General features: G+C 43.3%; 1 protein-coding gene across 1 annotated transcript in view; it reads right to left on the minus strand.

Moving 5' to 3' along the window:
* Nucleotides 1-14,644: 14,644 nt before the first annotated feature.
* Nucleotides 14,645-26,406, minus strand: part of RFC3 (replication factor C subunit 3) — a 97,841-nt gene continuing 86,079 nt past the window's right edge. The window contains exons 8-9 of the mRNA XM_069639976.1: nucleotides 16,625-16,694; nucleotides 14,645-14,881 (exon numbers count right to left, since the gene is read on the minus strand). Coding sequence (XP_069496077.1) covers nucleotides 14,690-14,881; nucleotides 16,625-16,694 — 262 coding nt within the window. The 3' untranslated portion in view covers nucleotides 14,645-14,689. The remainder of the gene's footprint in view (nucleotides 14,882-16,624; nucleotides 16,695-26,406) is intronic.

Consider the following 26,406-nt stretch of genomic DNA (forward strand, 5'->3'; position numbering starts at 1 on the left):
ACACTATTCCTTGGTCAGTGAAAGAGATGGTCATGCTGAGCCTACTCATCATGTCCCTTCCTATTATATTGACTTGTGTTTGTTTGATTATTAATTTGTAGGGCGCACCGAACCCTTAGGTAACTGGGCGCAACAGAGTACAACAGATATTTAAAGCTTAGTTACACAATAGGGAGCATACAGTAAGGTACATGCATACATTACACATTCGGCAGATCTGGTAAGGATCACACATATATTTATACATGAGGAGGGATACAATACAGCAGGGGACCAGGTACAGGTATAAGCAAGTGCAGGAGAAGGTTCAGAGGTTAGTAAATGGGTGCATATTGGTGCGTAATGGTCGTTGGATCTTAGCCAGTTGAGTGTTACGTCTAAAGCTGTAGTAAGACTGGTCTATTCTGAGATCAAGTGGGAATGCATTCCAATACTGGGCAGCTTTTACCAGGAAGCTACTTCCACCTGTTTTATTTTTTTTGTCTAAATCTGGGTATCTGTAGGCAGTGGGAGTTAGCAGCTCTGGAGGGGCGAGTCGATGTTCTTCGGACCATTCTCTCCATAAGGTAAGGGGGAGCTGTGTTATTAAGGCACTTGAATGTTAGTGAGACTGTTTTAAGTAGGATCCTGTTACTTATTTTTAGCCAGTGGTGTTCCCTTCTCATATTAGATACATGTTCTCTAGTAGGTAGGTTCAAGGCCATTCTGAGGGCATTATTTTGCAGTGTCTGAATTTTGTCAGTGATGCATTTGTTAGCTCCCAAATATAGGGCTTTGCAATAATCTAGTTTTGACAGTATTAGGGCATTGGCGAGGATAATGCAACTAGCTTGTGTTAGAAAAGGTCTACATGCCCTAATGGGTTTGCAGGTATAGGCGGTGAATGATGCCAGAGAGTTTACCTGTTTCCTAAAGGTTAGGGGGGAGTCAAGGTAAAAGCCTAGCGTTTTCACTTCTTTAGCTACTGTGATTATGTTGACATCAATGTTGAAAGCAGAGTAGTTGGGGGTTACGTTTGTTGGGGTTAGCAACGAAGCCAAGGATCAAGATCTCTGTTTTGTCGTCATTCAGGCAGAGGCTGTGGGTTGCCATCCATGCCTGAATGAGGAGGTATATTTCATTTACCAAGGCTGTATCAGAGACAAAGTTGCCCAAACGGGGAATGAGGATATGGGTGTCATGTGCGCAATTCGTGTAGGTGACACCCAGTCTGTCCAATTTGTCAAATAGGGGCTTGTTAACTATGCTATACATAGTTGGCGAGACGCAAGAGCCTTCTGGAACACTGCATGTTGTTTGGATAGGGTCCGCCGATGCCGATGTTGAGAAAACTCTCATTGTTCTATTGTTTAGGAATGACTGGACCCAGGCTATGGCTTCGCTCGAGAAGTGGGCAGCCGATGCTAGGTGTTTGCACAAAACTGCATGGTCCACCAGGTCAAAGGCTGCTGACAAGTAAAGGAGGAGCAGCATGGCAATGTTTCCTTTGTCGTGGAGCTCGTCAATTTGTGTCTTAAGATCGATTAAGGAGGTCTCCGTGCCATGTTGTGGTCTAAATCCGGATTTGCGGGAGCCTAGGAGCTGGTTGGTTTCAAGATAATCCTGGATTTGTAGATAGGCTACTCTGTCTATTATCTTGAGAAGTACGGATACCGTGGTAATGGGCCTGTAGTTAGTGGAGATGGATGGGTCTAGAGTTTGTTTCTTGAGAAGAGGTAAAACCCAGCGCTCTTTTAAATTACTTGGGACAGTATTGGTTGAGAAGGAGGCATTAATTAGTTTTGAGATGAAAGGGGCTAAGTCTCTTGCAGCATCCTTAATTAGTCAGGGCAATTGTCACCCTTGCAGTACATTTTTTCAGTTTCCTGGATAGGTACTTTGGTGAATGTGAATGGTAATGGACCGAGTGTGTCTTTAGTAGGGCTGGTAAGTGATGTCTCAGTAGGGGGCAAGGAAGCTTTTTTTTGGCAATTTTAATTTGAAGTGTTGTTATTTTATTGGCTAGGGCATTCTGGATGTTGGTGCACCATTGTTTGTCTTTGGGTATATTGTCAGGAAGTGGTATGGTGGATTCCAATTCCCAAAGGATCACAAACAATTCCTTGGTATTAGAGCTGGCGTTAGAGATTCTTTCATTGAAGAGATCTTTTTTGGTGCAGATAATTTCTTTTTGTAGTTATTTGCAAAGAGATTTAATTGCGATTTGATTTCATCAGAAGGGGAGTGTCGCCACAGGGATTCTAATTTTCTTTTTTGCAGTCTTAATGCTTTAATGTGGAGTCAAGGTAGAAACCTAGTGTTTTTACCTCAGTTACTGTTTTAATTATATTGCCATCAATATTAAATGAGCCATAGCTGGGGCTAAATTTTTTTATGTTGGCGTCCAAGCCCAGAATCAGGATCTCTGTTTTATCGTCGTTCAGGCACAGGCCATGTGATGCCATCCATGCCTGAAAGATGAGGTATATCTTGTTTACCAAGGCCGTGTCCGCATCAAAATTGCCCGAAAGTGGTATCAGGATCTGGGTATCGTCTGCATAATTTGTGTAGGTGATACCCAGTCTATCCAAGAGTGGCTTGGTAAAGATATTATACATTGTCGATGAGACACATTATCCCTGTGGAACACCACAGGTGATATGGATTGGGTCTGCGGAGGCTGAAGGTGAGAATACTCTCATCGTACGGTTGGCTAGTAAGGATTGTACCCAAGCTATGGCATCACTCGAGAACTGGGCGGCTGACGCTAGGTGTTTGCATAACACTGCATGATCCACCAGGTCGAATGCTGCCGATAGGTCGAGGAGTAGCATAGCTGTTTTTCCTTTATCCTTCAACTCGTCGATTTGAGTCTTTAAGTCAATTAATGCGGTTTCAGTACCATGTTGTGGTTGAATCCAGATTGGCGGGAGCCTAATAGGTGGTTAGTTACCAAATAGTTCTGAATTTGGAGGTAGATTACTCTGTCAATAATTTTGAGAAGGAAGGGGACCGTAGTGATTGGTCTATAATTTGTCCGGATGGAGAGGTCTAATGTTTGTTTCTTCAGTAGCGGAATGACCCAAGATTCTTAAGGTTGTTCGGGACTGTGCTAGTCTTGAAGGAAGCATTAATTAGTTTTGAGATAAACGGTGCTAATTCTCTGGCTGCATCCTTAATGATTTGTGCTGGGCAGCTGTCACCTTGATAATTTGAAGGCTTCAGAGAGAGTATGACTTTCTTGGTTTCTAGTATAGAGATATTGGTGAAGCTGAAAGGTGTCTCGGTACTCTGTGATGCAGTACGTAGGGTGGGTTGCATTTCAGTGGCGAGCAGGGAAGCTTTTTTGGTAGCTATTTTGGTCTGCAGGGTGGCTATTTTATTGGATAGAGCATTCTGGATGCTAGTGGACCATTGCTTGTCTTCAGGGGAATTGTCTATAGGTGAAATCAGGGTTTCCATTTCGCAATCCATAGTCTTGGATTTGGCCTTGGAGATTCTGTCATTGAACGTATTCTTTTTGGTGAGGATTATTTATTTTTTGTACATATTAGCAAAGTTTGTTAGCGTGACTTTGTTTTCGGATGTTGGGGTGTGTTGCCATACGGATTGGAGTTTTCTTTTCTGGAGTCATAGTTCTTTAAGATGGGGAGTGAACCAAGTGTTGATGTGGGCCTTTTGTTTACTCTTGCACAATTTGGCTGGTGCAATAGTATCAAGGGCCAAGGTCATGGTTTTGTTGAAGGCCTCTACTAAGGCGTCAGGGTCAGAATTTTTATTGAGAGAGGAGATGGTAGGGTTGTATTTGAAAGTTTCTGGGGTTCCATGGAAGTTAGTTTTATCGCAGGGTGTTGTTAGACTGGACGCTTGCTCAGGACGCGAGGTAGTTATTTTGTAACTGGAGCGGGAGTTTAGGTCCTTGTTGCTGTTAGTTCTGGGCTCATAGAGGCACGGTAATCTAGCTCGAAGGCTGATATTTCTATCCAGTGTGGGACATGGTACATGCTTAGTTTGGGGCATGGTTGAGTAAATTACTGGTAAATTGAGCCACAACAGAAAGGTCACCTGGGTCTTTCTAAGAAACATAGTTTTATGTAGGTGCAGAGTAGGGATGGATTAGTGTAGCAGCCTGGACGTGGCAGAAACAGTCTGGTGGGCTAGTCCCTCAGAGTGCAGAGCGAATGTAAATCAAGGTATGCTAGACCGACATAGGCAGGGCATATGCAAGTCAGAATGGGCTAGTCCGACATAGGCAGGGCAAATGCACATCAAGATAGGCTAATCCGGCATAGGCACGGCAAATGCACATTAAAATAGGCTAGTTCGACATAGGCAGGGCATATGTAAATCAAAATAGGCTAATCCCACATAGGCAGGGCAAATGCACATCAAAATACGCTAGTCCAACATAGGCCAGGCAAATGCAGTGCAAGTAAACTAGTTCAGCATAGGCCGGGTAGATGCAAATCAGAAGTACCGGTTCAGTATAGTCCATGCAAGTAGTGCAAAAGCAGAGCAATTAGGCTAATTTAGCATAGGCAAATGCAGATGCATGTGAATATGCTTGCTCTGCATGGACATGTATAACATAGGCAAGGCATTTAAGCAGAGACGGATGCTGCCATTCAGAGTTACAATTTACTCATGGGTAGTCACAGGGGGAGTGATCCATCACCAGGTGTATCTGGGGGCAGGATGGGCGTCCGAGGGCAACAGGTCATGGATATTTTGTGATTAGGTATCGCAATGGTTTTAGCGCGCAATTCCCAATGTCAAGGCTACGGGACGGCCAGTTTCTAGGGCCCTTGTGGTAGCGAGGGTGTTCTTATGCGACAAGGCGTAGTATTGCTGCAGTGTGATGAGTTTCTCAGGCGGTCGGGGAATCAGGATATGATGGCCGGACCAGATGGCAGTGCAGTAGGGTTACTTTGAATAATAGAGAGGAAAGGCTCTTACTTGTTGGTGGCAGAAGGGATGGCCAGAGTGTGTGAACCACGGCCCTCCGGCAAACGACAGGCACAGACAGGCAGTGGCCTGTTGGACGCCCTTAGTGGATGGGCCGGCTCACGCCTTCCGGTGACCCTGCATCATGGAAGAGCTGCAGATCGGCCTATAGGCATCTGTATTCATTGCTAGACAATGGTTTAAACAGCATGGCGGTCACCATTTTGATGCTCCTTGTGGGGAAAGGCTGATGATCATAGGGTTAAGACCACTACAAAGTGGTAAAAAGGCAATAACAGGGGTACATGTGCACTCAAGGCTGCGCAGTGCAGCAAAGGGGATCCACCAAGTGCTTACCCCAGGATACGGGCAGTCAAGTGGATGTGGGTTGGGCAGCGAGTAGAGCGCACAGGGCTTCAACAGCTGATGCAGGGTGTTCCTGCCTCCTGATGGCCCGCAGATGAATGTTATTATATTGTGTGAATATAATAGTGGCATGGAAAGGTCATGTTCTCCTATAGTGATGGGTAAGTCGTCAGTAAATGGAACCACACTTGTGGCCCCAGAGAAACCTTGCACATTCATGGCAATGCCTGACATTGGGTACTTCCCTTTCCTATTACAGGACTTGGTCGCCCCCGTATCTACAAGAAAGGAAATAGGTTGTCACCTATAGTAACTCCAACCTGTTGTTCCTCTTGTGGGTCTTGTGTAACTGATAGGATTGAGCACATTGTCACTCTGTGGGCTGTTCTATTGTGGGTATAAATGCATACATGTGCCAGTGAAAGGGCTTCCTCCCACCACGGTCATACTCCCTATTCTGGGTGTAGGCGTCTGTGCTCCTATATTTATGTTCCATGTCGCCACAGTATTCTGCCATACTGGCACTTGCATGTGTGTGTTGTGTCTGCATAGGAACTTGCTTTGTCTGCATCGGTGCTTGCTGTATTTGCAGTGCATGTGTTTGATACTGTGTGTGAACTTGGGCATAATACTCAGGTGGTTCTGTACTGTATGGTGGAGGATATGCCCCCCCCCCACCCCTCTTGAGTCTTGCCAGTTCTGTTGCATCCCTCCCCTGCTCCTACATGCCCAGGAGATGTGTCCCATTTTGCCACAAGTCCAAAACTGGTGAGGCGGTCCTACACTTCTGGGCTGTCCTCCATTCAACCCTCCTCGTTGTGGGGAATGAAACCCACCCACTCTTCCTCTTGGTGGAAACCCACTTCCACATGGCCAATAATTATATTCTCCTCTTCCTGCATAGTTCTCCCCAGCCACTGGATGTATGTGCCGTGTGTTTGGTGTACCCACACCTTCCCCACTAGTCAACATTGCACCTTCAACTGACAACTTTGATATTTTCTTCTGAACTAATTTTGCTTCCTCTAATTTTTTTCCCTTGAGTTTCTTTCTGGCATTCTCTTGCATTAATCTACAATAGTGAACTATAGTTAGTTCAATCTCTGGCCATGGTTTCGCTTCCATTACCACCAATTTTGTCAACCGTCTTTGCACTGGCTCGGGTAATCCCTGACATAATAGAAAATGGCTATAGACTTGAACCATGGCTCCCTCATCTCAAGATGCCATTGTTCATGAATCTCTAGAGTATAAGCAACGGGATGTTTGTCATTGTGCATCTTGCGGATCATAATTGCACTCATGTCTGACATATCTGGATAGTGCTGTAAAGAACTCATGGTGACAACAGTAAAGGCAGACAAGTGATCACAGTTCAAGGGTGTTTATTAAACTGCAAAAGTGGGTGAGATAAACGCCTTATCTACACCTAAATCTAAGATGGGAGCAAGCTTCAACCATGAAATGAAAATAAGGCAGTCCTAGTGGCGATGTGTCAAATAAAAGGGCCTATACTAAGAAAAACCTATTGCCAATCCTTAGGCTAAAAGTGTGTGGGATAGGATTAAGTGTTCACATATAATGTGTCAGGATGCAGTAGTCCGGGTCTCCCTTGCCCAAGTTTTGAGTACGGTACAAGGTGGAACCTCTGAGCACAGCACACTTCTCGGGCTTCCATAGCACGAGGGGACAGTTCTGCTCTCAACCTTCAAGAACCTCGATGGCCAAGGTTCTCTTCCTGCAAAAAGTCTCTTGCCTTTGAGGGTCGGAAAATAACAAACCAAAAAGTTCCTTTTATACAGCATTTAAGGTGATAATGGCTCACCCATGGGTCTCCCTCGTTCGGGCTCGGATCCCTTTCAGACGTCAGCCCCCCTCTGCCGGGGTCACTAAGGCTTTTCTTAATTTCATGCGTCTTATTTTCTTTTCAAACAATTCACTGTGGACTAATTCGGAGGGATTGCGGTCTCTTCCTGAGCCTGTCAGGTTTTCTTGCAGCGCTCACATTACTCATCGCGCATAGACACTGGCTTGTTTTTGTTCAATTTAGCTCCACTTATAGCATCTTCAGTGCTGTAATTGGGGGCACATATACAGGGCTAGTGTATCCTGCTGCTGCTTTTAATTTTCAATGGATAGAATCCCTTCCCTTTGTCTGGCAGATTGTTTCTCTGGGAAGGAGGAAGAAGAGCACAGGGCGCTGTGCCCCCTCACCTCACCTCACCTTCATGCTGATTAAGCATCCACTCCCTCAGGGGTGGCTCTTCCTCCTCATCCCCAAACATTTTCTATAACTCTAAAATGGCCAATCTTTTCTGTAACCTTTTCCCCTTATACACAGCATGTACATATGTTGCAGCACTGCTTTCGAAAGAGTACCGTCTTGGGGCCAGGGTAAAAACATTTGGCCTGCTGTGCCACAAACCCACTCAGAGTGGTATTTACAGATCTTATATGTGTGTGGTGGAAGGGACTTGCATAAATGCATAAAGGGAGTGTCTCCTCCCATGACGACACATCAGGCTCTTAACTGCTGATACTTACTTGACCTTATAAAGCTCTTCAAACATGCTATCCCTTCACTCCTCATTCGCAATCTGTTGTCAATAATGTGTTCCTCAATTTTCCACCACTTTCTACACCTCATTCCTTTCGGCTACAACAGCAACTATTTGGACAAGCACCACGCAAGCTCAGAACTCCATCCTATGAGTCCAAACCACAATTCCATGTGCTCTACAACGTAAACCAATATGCACAAAGCCTTGTTTTTCTCAATTTAAACCAATGCTCACCCTCCCGTTGCCACCAGCAATCATTTCTATATATTTCCCCCCTCAACATAACACAACACCCGAAAGTCCCCAAGGCTGTTTTCCTGCCCTTTCTGACAGGGTATCCTCTTATCTCTTAAACTTGCCCCAACAGGGCATGGCGGCCTCTTCCTTGACCTTGTCAGAGGTAATCGCTTTTAGTTCTTATTAACTTAATACCTCATTTAAAGATTTAATGCGCCACCTTCCAGAACCCTGGTTAGTTATCCTCTTATAAATACTTTATTGCTCTTCCCCGATTTTATACAAACAAATCAATCTCACCTTAGTGTGTCAATTCAATATGATATGGCATTTATAACGCGCCTATACACAAGTGTTTCGATGCTCTATACTTATTACGGTATGGACCCTCCTTCAATCGGCCACTCGCCTTCGCCTTGCGGACTGGGCAGGATTTTCTCCAAGGCGGCTCCTGTAGACCATTTGAAATAAATGCGTGATTCACCGTTCTCCACAGGTCACCTCCGCCATCCTCAGGCTTGCAGCGAGGGCATCGAAAATCCGAGGGCCTGGACATTAACCATCCGAACCGCCATCATATGTAATGGAGGGGCGGGAAATCCCCAGTGCTGAGCGGAAACAGACAGACCAGGAAATCCCCTACCCAACAACGGAAGAGTCAAGGTAATTGACAAAGGCCTGTTTTATCAACAGCATAACGCCAAAAAAGATTTTTATGTCAAAGTTATAATAAAAGAAATGTCAAAATGGACGCTGCATTTACATAAACCTACAAGACAGTGGGATTGGTTAAGGGAATTGGTCTATCTATAGAACATATACTGGTCAGTGTTTTCATTGGATAAAGAACTTTGGTGGCCCCATTTCGGATAAGATAAGAAATAAATCATCGTAATAATTATTAATTGGCTCCTTCAACAGTTGGAAGACAGTATTTTTGGAGAGCAAGGATTGGTTGGCACTGGCCTCACCAACCATGGACATTTGGCAGGTCATCAGCACATGAGCAAAATAGAGTGGTGGGGGAGACACAAAGGAGCTGCTTCTTTAACTGAGATACCATACCCGATTCCCTTGGCAACGTGGCAGGGCGTCTAACTTTGAACTTGCCCTCGTCCGGTGTCTTTGTTCTGAGAACTTTTAGGGAGTTGAGGCAGGTGCATATCTGTGTCTGGCACTAATGAATGGACATTGCTCTTGATTTATAAGTCACATGTGAGACCAAGCTTCAAATTATTCTGCTCAGCTTTTACCATGAATTTAGCTCCTATTGATGTGGGTGCCATTACTCTCCTTGACCTTTAGAGATGGGGTTGAGCTCATTTGTTCCTTTACTCATTCTAAGAGAAATAGGTCTTGCGCTTGGGAATGGTTATCTTCTGTTCTACCTTTTAGCTAGCCGACCCTCCCTTTTCTGCAACAACCTTGGAAGGAGGCCGAGGAGCCCCAGCCTGGTCTGTTTCAGCTAATTAAGCAACCCGACTTTCTCTGCAGCTTCGCCGAAGCTGGACCGTCCATTTTCTCCAAAATGGCCACTCGTTACTGTTGCACTTCTGCATTAGGCAAGATTTATATGTATTCTTATGGGTCTTGCGTTTTAGTGTATGCATTGATTATGATATGGTTCTAGTGTCTATTGAATGCAGGTGACATTCAAGCCTAAATGTGAGTTTGACCTAGTGTCCATGTATTTTCATGGTGGGTGCATATCTTCTTCGGGGCTCGTGCGTCTGTGTGTCAGTCTGGCAATGAGGTCACTTGCTCTGGTCATCCTCAGTTACAGCATGTTCAGGTCTTCTTGAGTTTACAAATTCATCTCTTCTTCGATGGTTCCAGGATAAAGTCGGTAGGTTGCCTTAGTGAATAGCGTCTTTGGTCCTTGCAATATTTAGTTGTGGAAGGGGCTAACACCACGAATGACGTACTCTTCTTTTTTGTACGGTATGGAGGCAGGGGTGTGGCAGACCTGACGAATGATGCATTATCTGCCTCTCGACAAAACCACAGGATTAAAATAAAACACATTACATTTTGGGGCAGGTCAAAGAAGTGATTGGTCGAACATCATTAGGCCCCTATAGGGCTCCATGCATTGGTTATCTTTGATTCGGCAAACACATTTCCTGAAACACAAACCCACAACACCCCTTTTATGACATCATATTATTAAAATACTCCGCCCCTTCATTACATCACTTAAGCTGACCAGCAGACAAACTCTTTGCTATGATTGGTTGGCACGATCCTGTGTTTGGAGAAAACATGAGGCGAGCAAAGTCATGAGTATTGCAAACTTGTCCTCCTGATTGGCTCCCTTCCCTCGCCTCACAGCCCATGCCAGTCCTGCCCTCTTTTTCCTTGTTGTGCTAAATGTGCTCCAGTAATATAAATGCGTTCACCATCATGTGTTTTAAAAGCCAACATAAAGCCTCAAAGCAACAATTATGCTCCACCACTACTAATACTTGCCCCAGGAGTGTGCATAGGTGCGCTGTAGAGATAAAAACAAACAGAAGTATATAGATATAGCTTTTGCTACACGTGTGGGGAAGGATAGCTCAGGGGCAATGCACTTGTCTTGGAGCTCATGTTTAAATCCCAATCCCATGCTTAGAAACCACTCGTTGGTATTAAGCGCGTTATAAATTAACAATTAAATATTACCCACTGCAGCCAAGCTCTTCAACCTAGCCCAATATACCTACGACATATAACTTGTGTCCTTGCGCATTTATTTCTCTGTACAGTGCCCTACTCCTGGATGTGTGGCACCCTAGGTGTAATGTATGTGTATTGTGACATCGCCCTACACGCAACATAGCTGGTACATGCGCTGCCCTCTTGTGCACACTAGATCTACATCTCTTCAGCTGCCTGGAGGTCTATCAGAAAAAGGTGCAAGTAACTGGGCCCAACATTTTGTGCCCTCTGTTATCCTTTCATAGTTAGGGAAGAATGCCTTATATTAATCTCCTGGAACGTATCACTGCAGCAAGGTAACTCGAGAGAACCTATTCCTCTGGGTGAACTCCGGCCAGAATCACAGCAGCAGTGATGGATGGGCACCACCTGGCCAACTTTCTCTTCCAGCTACGTGGGTCAGGCTGAGCTAACAGGATGACCAACCCCTGCAATTCCATCCATAGGCTGGCCAGAGACAGTTGTTTTTGGAATGTGAAAGTGCTTAATATTGCTTCTTCCCAGATCCATGTCACTAGCAGTGGTCCAAAGCATCCTGCCTTTGTGCCTCTCCCTCAAATGACAATGGTCTCTTAAGAGGACATCTCCTGCAATCCATGTTTTCTCCTCCTTACTCTGCCTTTCCTTCATCATCTTCTGTACCTCCTCATTGCTTTGCAATATGCCGTACTTCCACCCCTCCATAACTCCGATCTCACTGTGCTCCTTTTCCATCACTCCTTGAGTCAAATCCTCACTCTCTTCTATCATCTCTTTCCACTCATCTCCACCTATTTAGTCTCTACACCTCTCCTAGATATTTTCCTTTTACAGTCTTAAGATCTTCCCTGCCTCCAATATATTCCTCCTCTTCTCAGTGTCCCTTCTCACCTCCTGACAACTAGATTGGTTTTGCAGTGCTCTGCAACGGAGAACATTCTCTGGTGAAGTTGTGTGTTTCTGAACATGGGTTCTGCAGCAGCTCAAGCAAGTTCCTTAATGCACAACCAGTCCTTCTCCTGTATTCCTGTTCTTTGTTGGGCATTTCTATCACCCTTACTGTTAAGACACATCACTACTACCCAATGTCCCAAAGGGGGGTAGGCGTGGAAATAGAGGTTCCTTAACAACTTAAAAGGGTGGACTCGGAGCACAGTGGGTCCAGAGTTCTTAAATGGGAGGGTGGTGAGCATGCTCATTTATGTTCAGGGTCTGCTTAAAAAATAAAAAAAATAAAAAAAAGGAATGTGTGGGGTTAATGCCCCTGCCAGATACCTGATGAACATTGGGGTGAACCATTTGTCGACACTGCAGTCTGGGCCAACATCATGTAGGGGCAGTAGTACCCCACTCCTTTGGTGAATCCACTCTTTAGCCCCAAGGGCCAGCTGGATGACTGTCACCCCACACAACACACGTTTTTTCTCTTATCCAAAACAATAAAACACAATCTGTGTGGTTAGCATGCACACCTATAAAAGACACAAAGGCTAGAAAACCAGTTGCAAGCAATTCATTCTTCCAAAGTATTCCATTGTTCAGAAATTCACATGCTTCTACAACATGAGGTGAAGGGGAGATGTACACTATTAGTCTTACTTTACTGAATACGGTCTGTAGCCCAACATGGACTTCTCTGGGCTCCACTATAGCATCCACATGTAGGATAGAGATTCATGAACATGTGTCACTACCCAGATGATGTCCAGAAGGGCTGCTCCTGAATGTATCATGGCAGTAGCTATGCTGCCCCTCATAGAAAGCACCACTAATGTATTTAGAATTGACTATTAACCTTGAAATGATGGAATTGAAGGCAAGGTGTTTTCCAGCTGGCAAAGTTTTGCTTCAGTAGCAGATGTATTTGTCGAAACACCCAAAGCTGATCCAATTTCAGGTACTCATTTTGTATCTGCAAACTCCCTTGCCAACCAATGTACAATGCTCTCTGCTTGGATATCTATTCTCAGAGGAATGCTGGTATTGATAGTCAGGGGAGGAATTGGGCCAGATGAACTGTCTTGACGGAGCGTCGTTCCATGGAGACCTGAGGCCCAAACCACTCCTCCCCCCCCAGTTGAGAAAGCCTTCTGCCCTTTTGTGGCCATAGTCTCCTGAAAGCAGAGCTTTCTTTTGAAATCTCGAGGCGTGCGGCAACATACAACTGATTTACAAGCTGCATCCAACATTTGCTCTTTGCTCATCAGGGTGGTCAATGCCTAAATAGTAAAACAGTCCAAAGAAGTATATAAATTTTGGGCATTGCACACATTTTGCTGTTCAGGTGAGTTTTCTGATGGATGAAACGTGTACCATATCCAGTTTTCTTTGCTTGCTTGAATTACTATTACAGATATGTTTGATAAGTTTACTGCCATTCTTATGTTCCCAAAATGCACTTTGTTTGTATCAAAGGAGTGTTGGTATGCATGTGCAATGTCCCAACCGTGAAAAGAGGTTTGCACTGCGCAAATTGTATTAGAAAAGTGAGTTGGTCATTTAGTGTCAGTATTTTGTGGTTTGGCAGTTCTGCACACAGGTTATTTGTAGTTAGCTTTGACACATTTTTCATTGTGTAAGGCATCACAGAGCCTTACACAATGAAAGAACAACTGATGTAATGTTGCTAATTATATGTAGAGGTTAGAGAAGGGTGTTGTGTAATAGTTGTGTAGCTAGTAGTAGTGATTTCTACTGTGTTTTGGTTGTATTAAGGATGTGCTGTTTTCAGGAGTTGCAAGTGGTGATGCCATTTGGGGGTGCCAAATGTTCTGGTTTCATGAGGAAGTTGTTGTATTACCAGGCCGGGTTGAACTTGTTCATAGTAGTGCCCAGATTGGGTCCTCTTGGGGGTGTGCACATCAAATCAAAAGTTGTCTTGACCAATAAGGAGAGAACATTATTGTAACAATTTACCCGAATATGATCGACCAATCACATCAGTGTATTTTGCTGACTGAACAACTAGGTTATCTTGTAAGAGGTTGTATTCAGATACACACAACCAATGGGGGAAGGGAACTATACGGTATGTTTAGATTTTTTTTTAATAGTTGGTAGCCAATAGGGAACATGGGATTAATGTTGTATCTGATATATTTTGCTAATGTGTGGTTTTCCGCTATAAAAGAGGTAACTTATAATAGGCATGTTGAGCGTGGTTTCCGTTCTACGGGGCTGACACACTCCCAGCTGGATTTGCATGTAATAACATTTTTTTTCTTACAAACAGTGCATTTCTTGTTGACCCTTGGAGTGATTTTATCGATTGGTTTTTGGGCCTACCCTACAGAATATGGTGACCCCAACATGATTACAGAACCTCCATTCACACTCTGAAGAGGTACGCAGGTACAATGTTGCCAGAATGCCTGCCTAATCCTTTGAGCAGGTTCAGTGCTCTTGTTGGCAAAGGCACAAAGGTCTTTAATCTGGCCCGAGAAAGCTGTGGGGGAGCCCAGCACACTGAAGGATTACATCAGAAACTATTGCACTTGTGCATTAGAAGAATCCCACAGATGGGGGCACCTGGTCACCTGCTCTGGATAGCACACAGCGCTACTAGCTGTTACTATGCATGCTTCATTCCCAGCCTGCCTAAAAATGTAGTTACAACAATTGGTAAAAAGAAAGGTCAACGGAGCCCTCCAAACAATTTGGCATCAGAGCCTACAATAAGCACAAACCACATGATGCAGGTAAAAAAACAGAAGGAGGTCCATTTCTTTTTTACAAATCGTTTAAAAAAAAAAGAAAGATTGTACAAAGTTCATATTTAGTAGGGTTTTTGGAGCGCTTGTCAACGTTTTCGTATGCAGCAATGAACACACAATAAGAGTTCTGTTGATTGAGGCCAATATAGTGACATGAGAAGAACATACATTTAGAGAACTGCAACTTTATTAAATACACTTTGTAATGATCTAAAACATCATGGCCTCCAATCCATCTTCCATGAATTTCTTGTAAATGGCCATAAATTTAGCCACAAATGCTTCAAGGTGATATATGGCTTTGCTGCCAAGTTGTAAACGGTGTTCATAGAAAGCTGCCATCTGCGCAACCTCTCCTTTCAGCTGTCCATCACAGTTATTCAAGAGTTCTGACAGAAGACCCTGAAAAGAAAACAAACGTTTTGCAATTCAGACAACTTACATACCAAACTATATTAAAGTTGTTTCGACTTTTTCTTTTAATTCTTTTTAACTATTGTAAGTGGGCTGCAAAATTACCACTATCCTGACGGGCATACATCACACAGAGGGCCAATAAGTAATAGACCACACGAGCCAAGGCCGATTCCCTCAATCTTGCAACATTGGCACCCCCTTCAAATCCAAACGCATCAGCTAGATATAGTATTGTTACAAACGGCTGTGTGTGAGGGACATTATAAATTGAGAATGTTACTTGCCTGTGATAATGCAAGTATCTGTATCCTTAGAAAAAATATCCTTTCACAATTTGAGTTTCCTTTTGATGCAGGCAAGAATGTGCATCCAAAGAAATGGAGGTTTAGCATATTGGATAACTGATTTTACAGTTAAGCTTGGGTGCTGGGACCAGAACAATGTATTCTCTCACCCCTCTATAGAGGGACAACCCTAAAGGAAGCCGCTATTACTGGCATACACAGTTGCGAAATGAACATTAAGAAGATCATGTTGAGTGATTGATGTGGACACAGTTGCAGGTCTCCATAGGCGACTAGTGCATTATTAGTTATGAAAACTGACCAACTCCAGCCTTTACGCAGTGGGGAGTTGTCGGAATAGTTTTGCAAGAGGGCTTCCATAGAAATGTTGCCTCCAACTAACATTTCAAGTCGACCACCTTTCAGCCATATAGATTTCCTTATTTTCCAACCCTCAAACAGATACTCCTCGTTCCATCGTTGTTGGGTCAAACTGCACGAACAGCTATTTGTGCCATTACAGCCAATCTTCTACATCAACATCTTTTTCCAAACGATTGCGATGATAAATGAGAGCTAGTCTGCCACCACCACGTTCTTAGAACCGGAAATGCACTCTACCAAAAAAGGATGTTGCTATAACTTTATGACAAACTGCTAATGCTCAGAAATGCATTCTGCATACCTTTCATGGACAAAGCAGAAATCCACACCTTGGAATGGATCTTGACCTTAAACGGTACACCCAAATTCTCCAATGTCATTCTCTCCCCTGCTAAATGGTTTTCTTCTAAAATCCCTGAATCAAACTGCAACATTGGTAACAATTTCCCTTTGTCCAATTTGAAGCTGCAAAACCAACCTCAATAGCATCTACATTCAAAACAGTGCCAGTATGTGTACAAGAAAACCTGATTGGTCTGGTGAAAAACTGGGGGTGTAGTGGACAACTTACTGAGGACAGTATTAGTAAGTGGGATTTCTAGATTTCAATAAGACAACGCCATTACTTGTTGCAGCAATATTCTTTATTGTATGTTATTTATAAAAAAAAACGATTAAATGCAGGATTGGTATTTAAGATGCACCCATGCCAGTGTGTAAAATGTGGAGGCTTGATAATAAAAAGACCTGCGAATGTTTTGCATAATTTCCCTTTAAACATTATATCTTGCATACAAGAATTGACCATGCTACATAATTACTCCAGAATTGTAGTATCCATGACCTTTAGCAAACTTAAGACACAATAGCATGAATCCATTGCAGTGCATTAATGCACCCTAAATATTGCCAAATCAGATGGTAGTTGTATAGACTGTCAAATAAAACAACTACACCAGATCCTTCTGTTCCGCACTTATGTGCCAAACTGGTTTCTATACAATTTGACACATGCACCAAAAAGGTCAAACATTCTCCTCTTAGAAGTGCTACATGTTACCTTCATTATGATCTCCGGGGGAATGCAGTGAGTTAGCAGTTCATAAAGCCGCCCACGAACTTCTAGAAGACTTTGGGAAAACAAAAAAAAATGTCTTTAGTGTTTTGTGCTTGGTAAAAGGAAAAGTCAAGCCTGTGATTTATTATTATGCAACACTTAAGTATGAAAAACGTTTGAGACAAAGTGTGGCTACATTAAAGTAGGTGTAGAACAACATAAGTAGCAAATATATACTTTTTTAATCAAAAACTACCAAAAGATTCTTATTAGAAAGGCTAAACTGTCCAATTCTACACTTGATGATACAGAGGAACAACTGATGCTCGGTGATCATTCGCTCAACCAGCCAAATCAATAATAAATCAGGCAGTCAATAAGCATGTTATAAATGAACATACCAGCCCAAACGTACATAGTGCCTCACCATAGAGCCACAATGACAGCTTGCTGTCCCTAAAATGGCGTTCGCTTCCTTTAAGTCCACGGCTTACGCAGTTCCTGTTCATGCAATTAGCAAACATGAGACCAAAGGAAAGTCTTGCCACTTAATTAGAATGAAAGCAAAGGAGGAAACTAATAGGGAGAAGGTGGCTCTCTGAGGCACTGAGCAACCTAGTGACCCAGTTAACTAGAAACTGAACCAACCAGTAACAATATTTATTGTGGCAATTATGAGGTCTAAGTCATTATAGAATGAAAGAGCGCAGGCATTCGGAGAGCTGGTGGAATGAGTGAGGAAAGCCAACCGTTGGGCAGAGCAGTCCATTCCTTCAAGTGCATTTATAATAGCTTACTGGGGGCTGGAAACCTGGTTCTGGCAAGGGCCAGAGACTCTCGATGGAGAAAGGAACAGATTGCAAGCCTACTGGAGGCTAGTGCCAGAGGGAAAAAACAAAAAGCATGTACTGGGCATATATTTCGGTACAAGGCAGTGCAATTGCGCGAGCATGGCAGACCAGAGCCTGTAAAAGCCAAGGAGGGAGACTCTTGGCAGGCAAGAATGAGGAAAACCAACCCAGCAATGTGGAGGTAAGGGGGCGACATTCCTGTTGGGGATCATTTTGGGAATCCCCAAGGCAATGAGATATCCCAAGTACGTGCTGGTGTGTACTCTGCCCACATTCTAGAAGACTACAAGTGTGAACCAAGGTCAGAGGGTTACATCTGATTCAAGGAGCAACCTAGCAAAGTCAGTAACTGCACCAAGGTACTACAAATACCCTCCAAGGGATCATGAGATGCCAGAGGGGCGATTTATCCACAGTACATTTTCTTTTTGTAGACCAGAGACTTGAACACTCTTTCCTCTCAGATCAGCCCCTTGCACTGCTACCACCCCATCCCAGCGCAGAACTATTGAACAGTTGTTGCCCTTTAGTGTTCTATTGGCCACGCCATAGTCCTTGTAGCCGTTTATCCAACCATTCCTGGGACAATAAAAGGGTTTTGAAATGCATTCCTTGTGCCTCAAGTGTTCATTTTCCTACCCATGACAATACAGAAGAGACACCAGTCTGCAGAAGGGACCTTACCATGCAACCATAAATCCGTCAATCATCATTTTCTTTAACCAATTTGTTTTCTATTCTGAGATTGAGAATAGTTCTCCAGGTCTCAGATACCTACCCAAAGAACACTTGCCCTTGTTACTCGCTTTAATACTACAGGAGAATTACCTTTGCAGCATGCACTCCACAGTCAGCATAAGATGTGTGTACTAGAGGAGGTAGGCTAAAAGATAAACAATCAGTCCCCAGAAATAGCCCAGACAGATGGGGCCACTGCAAGCTTGGAGATTGTAAAGTGGCAGCTACCATAGTTATGCAGGAAACCATCTTGACATCGATGCAAAGTCACAACTTCAAGCTGCATTCATTTGTCTTTCAAACAAGCTCATTGTTTCCTAATTGGTGCATGCTAAAAATCGGTTTTCAGAATTAGCCCCCTCGGACAGATTGAGATCTACCTATTCTGAACAACACAGTAATGTCTACCGAGACTATCTGGGTAGTGTGGCACCAAGGATTGTATTTAGGAAGGTTGCAAAAGTGGTGAAGGGTTCAGTTAAGCACACACACAGAGCGCTGTTAATATACAAGCTAGGCACAACGCATAATAGTTACTTATTTTGGCTTTAGACAACTGAATTAAAAACCATAGCGCTATATATATATATATATTTTACACAGCCACATTAGTGGCTGTGTAGTTATGGTTAAGTTGCTATTCCCATAGGAACTTTGCTCCCCCTGGACGAATCCTCACCAAATGTGCAAAAAAGTATTTGGCCCACTCTGAATTTTCTTGCAAAGTTTGGTGTGGTTTGGTCCAGGGGGGGCAAATTTATAGGGGGGTCCCAATTTTTCCCATAGACCGAATGGGGAAAAAAAAAGAAACTGCTCACGCCTACAGCCCAAACCGCTGGACGGATTTTCACCAAATTTGTGGCAGGAGCAGCGTCTGGACCCCGTAAGCGCTTTTGTAAATTTGGTGAAAATCCATCCAGCAGTTTTTTTTAAAAACAACCAAAAAGTAGGTCACAAAAAATTAGTGATATCTACGTCCGGTCCGCAGACACACTTCCCTGTTCACTCCGCGGACAGTGTCCCGATTGGCTAATCGGCTTGCGTCATGTCCGCGGACATGCGACGTGTCCGCTGATTGGATCGTGAAGAGCGTGGAGTGAGTCGGATTTTTGTGAACGCCCGCCATCTTGTATCCGGACATCCACGGACAGTGCGGTGAGGAATGGTGGGAAAATACAATTTTGGCAAGTGTGTTAGCCTGTAACAGTGTTTGGGGAGGGTGGGGGGGAGTAAGAGATGGTACAGAAATTGTATCTATTTGGGTGGTAGGCACCGCAGTTGTGTCCGCAGACAGTCGTGCTGTCCTTGATGTCCGCAATAAACCCTGATGGGGGTTGTCCTAAGGACAACATACCTGTCCGTATTGTTCGCAGGCAAGTAGAAACTGTTCTAACACCACCCAAGGTGTCCGCGGACATAAAAAAAATGCCATGAGGCATAGTTAAAAATGTTTGATTCTATGGGTGTGATATGCTGCGGTGGTTGTGGCCAGGGTCTAGAGTCTTGGGTGCATATCCATGCACCCAAGACAACCACCGCAGCATATCACACCCATAGAATCAAACATTTTTAACTATGATCACACCCATGGAATCAAACATCCGTGTGATGTATGGGTGTGATATGTTCCGGTGTTGTGGCCAGAGTCTACCCAAGACCGAAGTTATAAGTACTGAAGTTATAAGCTACCATGGGTGCAATATGTTGTGGTGGTTGTGGCAGGGCCTACCCAAGACCAAAGTTGTAAGTGCTGAAGTTATAAGCCACAATGGGTGTGATATGCTGCGTTGGTTGTGGCCAGGACCTAAGATCTGAAGTTATAAGCCACCATGGGTTTCATATAGTGTGCTGGTTGTGGGCAGGATGTAGAGTGTTGGGTGCATGGGTGAAGGCTGTAGGCTATACAACCAAGACTCTAGGCCCTGACCACAAACACTGCACCATATCACAGCCATAGATCACACCTATAGATTCGAATATCTATCAAATGGTTGCACAATTATACTTACTGTTTGATTTTTTGAGATTCAATATATTTTTTACATGAGTTTGGTACCTGGAGGAAATATTCTTTTTTAATTTCTGTGATCAAAGAAAAGAGCATGTTAGTGTATGTATTCTATAAAGACTTATTACATTGCATAATAGATATTTCAGATTTTTTTTACCCTCATATTTGGCTTACAAACCAGTGTACTGTGCATTTTGCTCAGTTTCTGTGTTTGTTTTTCAAATCATTGGGTCTGTGAACAAAATCCTTGTCGGATTAAAAATAAACCTTTTTTTTGTTATGCTACAGTCTGTTTCCTTTCAGTGTTCACTTGTTGTTTCTGGTTAATGTTCTATCTGTTGGATTGTTGCAGATTTCTGAAGCAGTTAGATACCTGTTGGCGTATGCTAACGGTCTATTTTTTGTTACAATTTAGTGGTATTCATTTATTTGTTTGGTTGTTATAGAATCTTGGGCCAGTTAGATACCTGTTGGCGTATTCTGTTTATAGTTTTTTATTTGAATTTTTGTTAATGTTGAAGTACAGATTAGTTATTACATTTTGGTTTTAAGAAGATTAAATAAGCGTTTGTAAGATTTGCTGGTAATCTCTGCTTTAGAGTAATGGTACTATCATTACATTCGAACAATCCACATTTCTTTTTAATATAAGCAGTGTAGTTACCTGCATTGGTTGTGGCTCCTGCGTGTTAGATTATACCTATTGTTGTGAAGGTTTTTTACTTGACCGTGTGTGAATCCAGTCAGCTTGCAGTTGTTTTTGGTACCATCTGCATTGTAACGTAGAAGCATTAGTATTAAGTAGTTACTATGTGTTTGTATTAGTAAGGTGGAGCGATTATCTGAATTGCAGGTAGTACATAATTTGCCATGGTTTGCATGTTGTACAAGTTGCTGGAATGGAATGGATTCACAATTTGGTATGGATACATACACGAAGCGCTCGTTAGGGATTTCTCCTTGTGTAACATTGTTGTATAGAGTGCAGGTATGTTTCCACATGTATAAAATCAGGAATATTTCATTTATAGGTATGTTTTTGTTTTCCAATACTTGTAGTAAGTACATTAGACATTTTTGTGGATCTTCTTGTGAGTTTATAGTGAATTTCACCATTCCAGCACAGTAGTCAAATTCTTGTCTTATTCCGTGAACACTATACGTGTTGTCAGGTTTTTTTGTTGCGTTTCTATGAAGGACTAACATTTGCAAACACAATTGGTCTGTACTGTGTAAGTAAATATTGTCAAAAATTGGTGGCAATTGAAATAGAATATTCATTGCTACATTTGCATAACAACTTACACCAGTTACATTAGAAAATTTTAATGGACCAGATAGTTCTGTGTCCAAGTCATTTTTTCGGAGTGTGTGTTGCTTATCTGAAGAAGTACCCGAGTTACTTTGACTAATAGGTTCTTCTTTACTTATGGTATACGATGAAGCATTAGCTTCTTTTACTCTCTTTGGAACGTTTTCCTTTTTGTGGAACAGGATATGCTTTTAGATGGGGAGTGTATAGTGTACATAGTCTATTGTATTCTAGAATGCAAGGAATATCAGCGTTGACTTTACTTGCATCAAAGTTGATTAGAAATAAACCGTCAAGTGTACGTAAGCGTGATAGTGCTACATAGCTCATGCCTTCTTTAAAGACTGTTACCAATATCTATCAATGCTTTGTCTAGGGTTAAAACCTTGGGATTTATGAATGGTGACTGCATATGCAAGAGTTAGAGAAAATTGTTCTCTGCGTACATACATGTCTTTGAAGAGAAGGAATCGAGCTGTTGGGCACGCTATCCTTTTTACTTCTGAAAGTTTGTCGAAGAGAATATTGACAAACTGAATGTTGTTGTCACGTGGGTATGTTTGAAAGCCAACAACTATACCCAGTGCTCCATTAACTAGTCCTTGCTCCACATCAAGATTACGTTTAAGGATTACTCTACAGTTTAAGGATAATTTTAATATTTTCTCCAACCCAGCTGTGTTGTTGATGGAATTTTCTAAGGTATTTAGTCTTGTTGTGGCTTGTTGACACATTGGTAGTGTAATACCATGTACGTCCAGTTTGTCTGTGGAGCAAATTTCAATTATTGGTTGCATTTCTTTTTTTAACATTGTTTCATTGAATTTGGAAAAGCTTGCAAGAGTTGGCATTAAGGCCATACAATTGACATTTTTCTGCACTAATTGTTCCATAACATCAGTAGCACATGAGTTCGGGCCATAAAGTGCATGGATGTGCCGGGTTTTTAATATTGTTTGTGCTTCTTGAGATAGTACACCAACTCTAATACTTTTTAAAATGTTGGCGTAGGTGAGGTCTGCAGATTGGTGCATGTTTTCTGTTAATTCTTTGTATTGGAAATGTTCAAAAGGTTGACATTTCCTATGCTGCCAATAATTTTACGGCAGAGTTTGTGTCCTAAGGTTTGAAAAATAGGTTCACCTTTCACTGGTGTCAATTGAAGAAGATCTCTGAAAACAATAATGTGTTTTCCTCCAAAGAGTTCTTTGTAGTTTGTTTTAAGTACTTCTTGCAATCTGAGATGTATCAAAGCCAACATTAGGTTGGAGACCATGCTCACTTCATCTATTAGTAGCATTTTCATTTGTTTCAAAACTCTGCATAGTTCCATTGCAGCTTCTGTAGAAAGTTTGTAATAATCTCATTTGTTTTGGTGTTCTACTGGAAGGAGTAGTAATCTGTGTACAGTTACACCGCCTATGTTGTAGGCAGCTAAACCTGTGGGGGCAGTTACAACAGCTGACAGTTTGTTGTTTGTCAATTGTTGAAGGAACTTGCTGATCATTTTGATTAAGAATGTTTTGCCTGAACCAGCTTCACCACTGACATATAGTAGTATAGGTTTGTAATTTTGGCAGGTACATTTCTTTATTTTCATGTTGTACACCATGTGCAATTTCTTTTGTTACTTCTTCAAAAATGGTGCGTTGCTCTTTGTTGCGGATTGTAGTGCAGTTAAGTCTTCTGTATCTTCTTCATAGTGACACATGGTGTTTTCTACTTCTGTCATAGCTAATTCTGCCTAATTTGCTATTAGTGGCTGTCCCAGTGGTTCTTGGCTTCCTGTTACAGAAGGTTGACTACTGTCAGGAGTGTCCTTATCTAGTTGGGCCTGGAGTAATTCTTCATGTTGCTGTTCATTTTGCAACATTGTTTTGAACTGCATAAAGTTCACATTGGTGATATTTATTTATTTATTTATTCAAATTTGTTGAGCGCACATCAGCCCAGAGGCATCGTGGCGCTTGTTACAGACATCTTAGTTGCAAAGGAAACCGTAGTTACAAGCAGTACATAAATTACAGAGGAAATATATACAATAGCAAGGCAGTATATTTACATGGCTTCCTGAGAGTTTGCTAATTATTTGCAAGGAACGAGGTTTTTAGTTTCCTGCGAAAGATGGGAAGTGAGTTTTCCGTTCGGATGTCTGAAGGGAGGGCGTTCCATGTCTGTGCTGCAATGTAGGGAAAACCTAGACCTCCGGCTTTGGCTTTTTTGATGCGTGGGGTGCAGAGTAGGTTGGCGTATTGCGTCCTAGTGGGACGTGTGGATGAAGGTTTGAGGATGGTATCTGAAAGATAGGACGGGGCGGAGAAGGAGAGGCATTTGTGAGTGAGGGTGAGGATTTTGAGGGTGATCCGTTCTTTGACTGGGAGCCATTGGGCTGAGAGCCTGGCCTGGGTGATATGCTCTCTTCTTGGGATACTAAGAGCAGCCCGGAGAGCGTTGTTCTGTGTGATTTGTAGTCCATTTATGTTTTTGGCTGATGTGCCTGCTAGGAGAGCATTGCAGTAGTCCAGTTTGGCTCCAATGGTTGCCCTCGCTATGGAGAGGCAGTTAGGTTTAGAGAGGTAGGGCTTGATGGCGTTTATAAGTTTGGTGGTGTGTGCGGATGCGGAAGTGATTGCGCTGACTTGTCTAGTCATTGATAGCGAAGAGTCAAGGTATACTCCCAGTGTCTTGACGGCTGTGGACACGGGGATGATGGAGTTGTCAATGGAGAAGTTAGAGTACAGTTTGTCCAGTTTGTCTAAGGTGTTTTGTTGACCTAGTATCAAGATTTCAGTCTTGTCACCATTGAGGCAGAGGCCATTAATTGCCATCCATGCCTTGATGATGGAGTAGATGGAGTGGAGTGCCTTTGCGTCTTCGTTGTATGAGCCTGAGAGGGGTAGAAGTACTTGTGTGTCGTCCGCGTAGTTCGTGTAGGTGATGGCGTATAGTCAAGTTTGTCAAAGAGTGGCTTGGTGAACAAGTTATAGAGTGTAGGTGCAGTGCAGGAACCTTGTGGGACCCCGCAGTGGATTGTCGTGAGAGTGGCGTTGGCGATGCCCGAGAAGACTCATGGCCCTACCTTCGAGGAAGGAAGTGATCCAGGCGGCTGCTTCATTGGAGAAGTTAGCTGAGTGCGTGAGGTGGGAAGTGAGAATCTTGTGATCAACCAGATCAAACGCGGCTGAGAGATCTAGAAGAAGCAGAAGAGCCGGCTTGCCTTTGTCCATGATTTGGGTGATCTGGCTCTTCAGATCTACCAGGGCTGTTTCTGTGCCATGTCCTTTCCGGAAGCCCGATTGCCTCGTCCCGAGGATGGAGTGGGTTTCCAGAAAGTGTTGGATTTGGCAGTGTGCGGCTTTATCCAGTAGTTTCAGCAAGAATGGCACAGTGGTTATTGGTCTATAGTTGTTGGGTTGTGAGGGGTCAAGAGTCGTTTTTTTTAGGAGAGGCCGGACCCAAGCCTCTTTGAGGTTGGCTGGGATGATGCCTGTTTTAAAGGACGCATTGATGAATGCCGTGAGGAGCGGCGCAAGGCAGTCTGCGCAGTCTTTGACTAGTTTAGGGGGGCAAATGTCGCCTTTGCATGGGGAGGGTTTGAGGTTTATTAGAAGGTTGATAACTTCTGTTTCCGTGACATCTCTGAAGGAGAAGTCAGGTATGGTGGGCTTGGAGGCAGTGGGTGGGGTGTTGGTCGGTTTGGTTCCTGTCTGGTGAGGAAGTGCTTTGCAGTGGTCTTTGATTTTCTTTTGGAGAAGGTCAATTTTGTGAAGCATGGCAGCTTGAATGCTGGTACACCACGCTTCATCTTTGATTATTTCATCTGGAATATTAGGGGGGGAGATGAGCTCATTAAAGATTGCGAAAATCTCTTTGGATTGTGACTTGGCATTGGCGATACGAGTGTTGAAGGCGTTGGCTTTGGCATTGGAGATAGCTCTCTTGTATTGGTGGGAGATTAAATTGAATATGTTTTTGGTATTGGTGCAGGGGTCAGATTGTCAGTTTTTTAGTGCTGCCCTTTTGTGGGATCGCATTGAGTGTAGTTCTTCGGTAAACCAGGAGTTGGAGTGTAAGGATTTCTTCTCTTTTTTCCATTCAAGTGGCGCTATTGCATTGATAGCTTTGGTGAGGACATCTTTGTAGAGGTCTGCTAGGATATTGGGGTCGCTAGCGAATGGGGGGGCTAACACTGGGGTATTGAGGTATGGGCGTAGGTTCTCCTCTGAGTTTTTTAGAGCTTCTGACTTGTGCAGCGCTGGCAGGGGTCGGAGTCTTAAGGTTTTTGGTGATAGGAATAGAGAACTCTATGCAGTTGTGGTCAGTCCAGGGCAGTGAGGAGTTGGAGGTGATAGAGGAGAGGCAGTTATGGTCAGCGATCCAGTCAAGTATGCGGCCTTTGATGTGAGTAGGACTTTCTACTTTTTGGATGAAGCCCAGGTCATTGAGTTCCTTGTGAGAGTGGCTGCAGATTTGTCCTTGGGATCATTAAATCCGAGGTTGAGGTCCCCTAGTAGAATGGTTTTGGTGGAGCTTTTGATATTGTTGCTAAGGATGTGTAAGATGTTGTCCTGTGAGTCTGGGGAGTTGCCTGGGGGGGCGGTATAGTAGGTGAATGTTGATGGTGCTGTTGGGTGACAATGTGAGTTTGGCCGATAAGAGGTCAGAGTTGTTGGTCGAGGGGTGTAGGTTCTCTTTGTAGATGAGGGCTACTCCGCCTCCTATTCGATCTGGCCTATCTTGTCTGAGTATGGAGAAGCCCGGTGGTAGTGCAAGTGTGACGGCAGAGCCTGATGCTTCATGTAACTATGTTTCGGTGATGGCTAACAGGTCAATGTTATTACTGGTTATAATGTCATGAATATCAGAGGCATGA

Source organism: Ambystoma mexicanum, chromosome 7q (assembly GCF_040938575.1).
Source record: "Ambystoma mexicanum isolate Mex_15411 chromosome 7q, UKY_AmexF1_1, whole genome shotgun sequence".
Lineage (NCBI taxonomy): Eukaryota > Metazoa > Chordata > Amphibia > Caudata > Ambystomatidae > Ambystoma > Ambystoma mexicanum.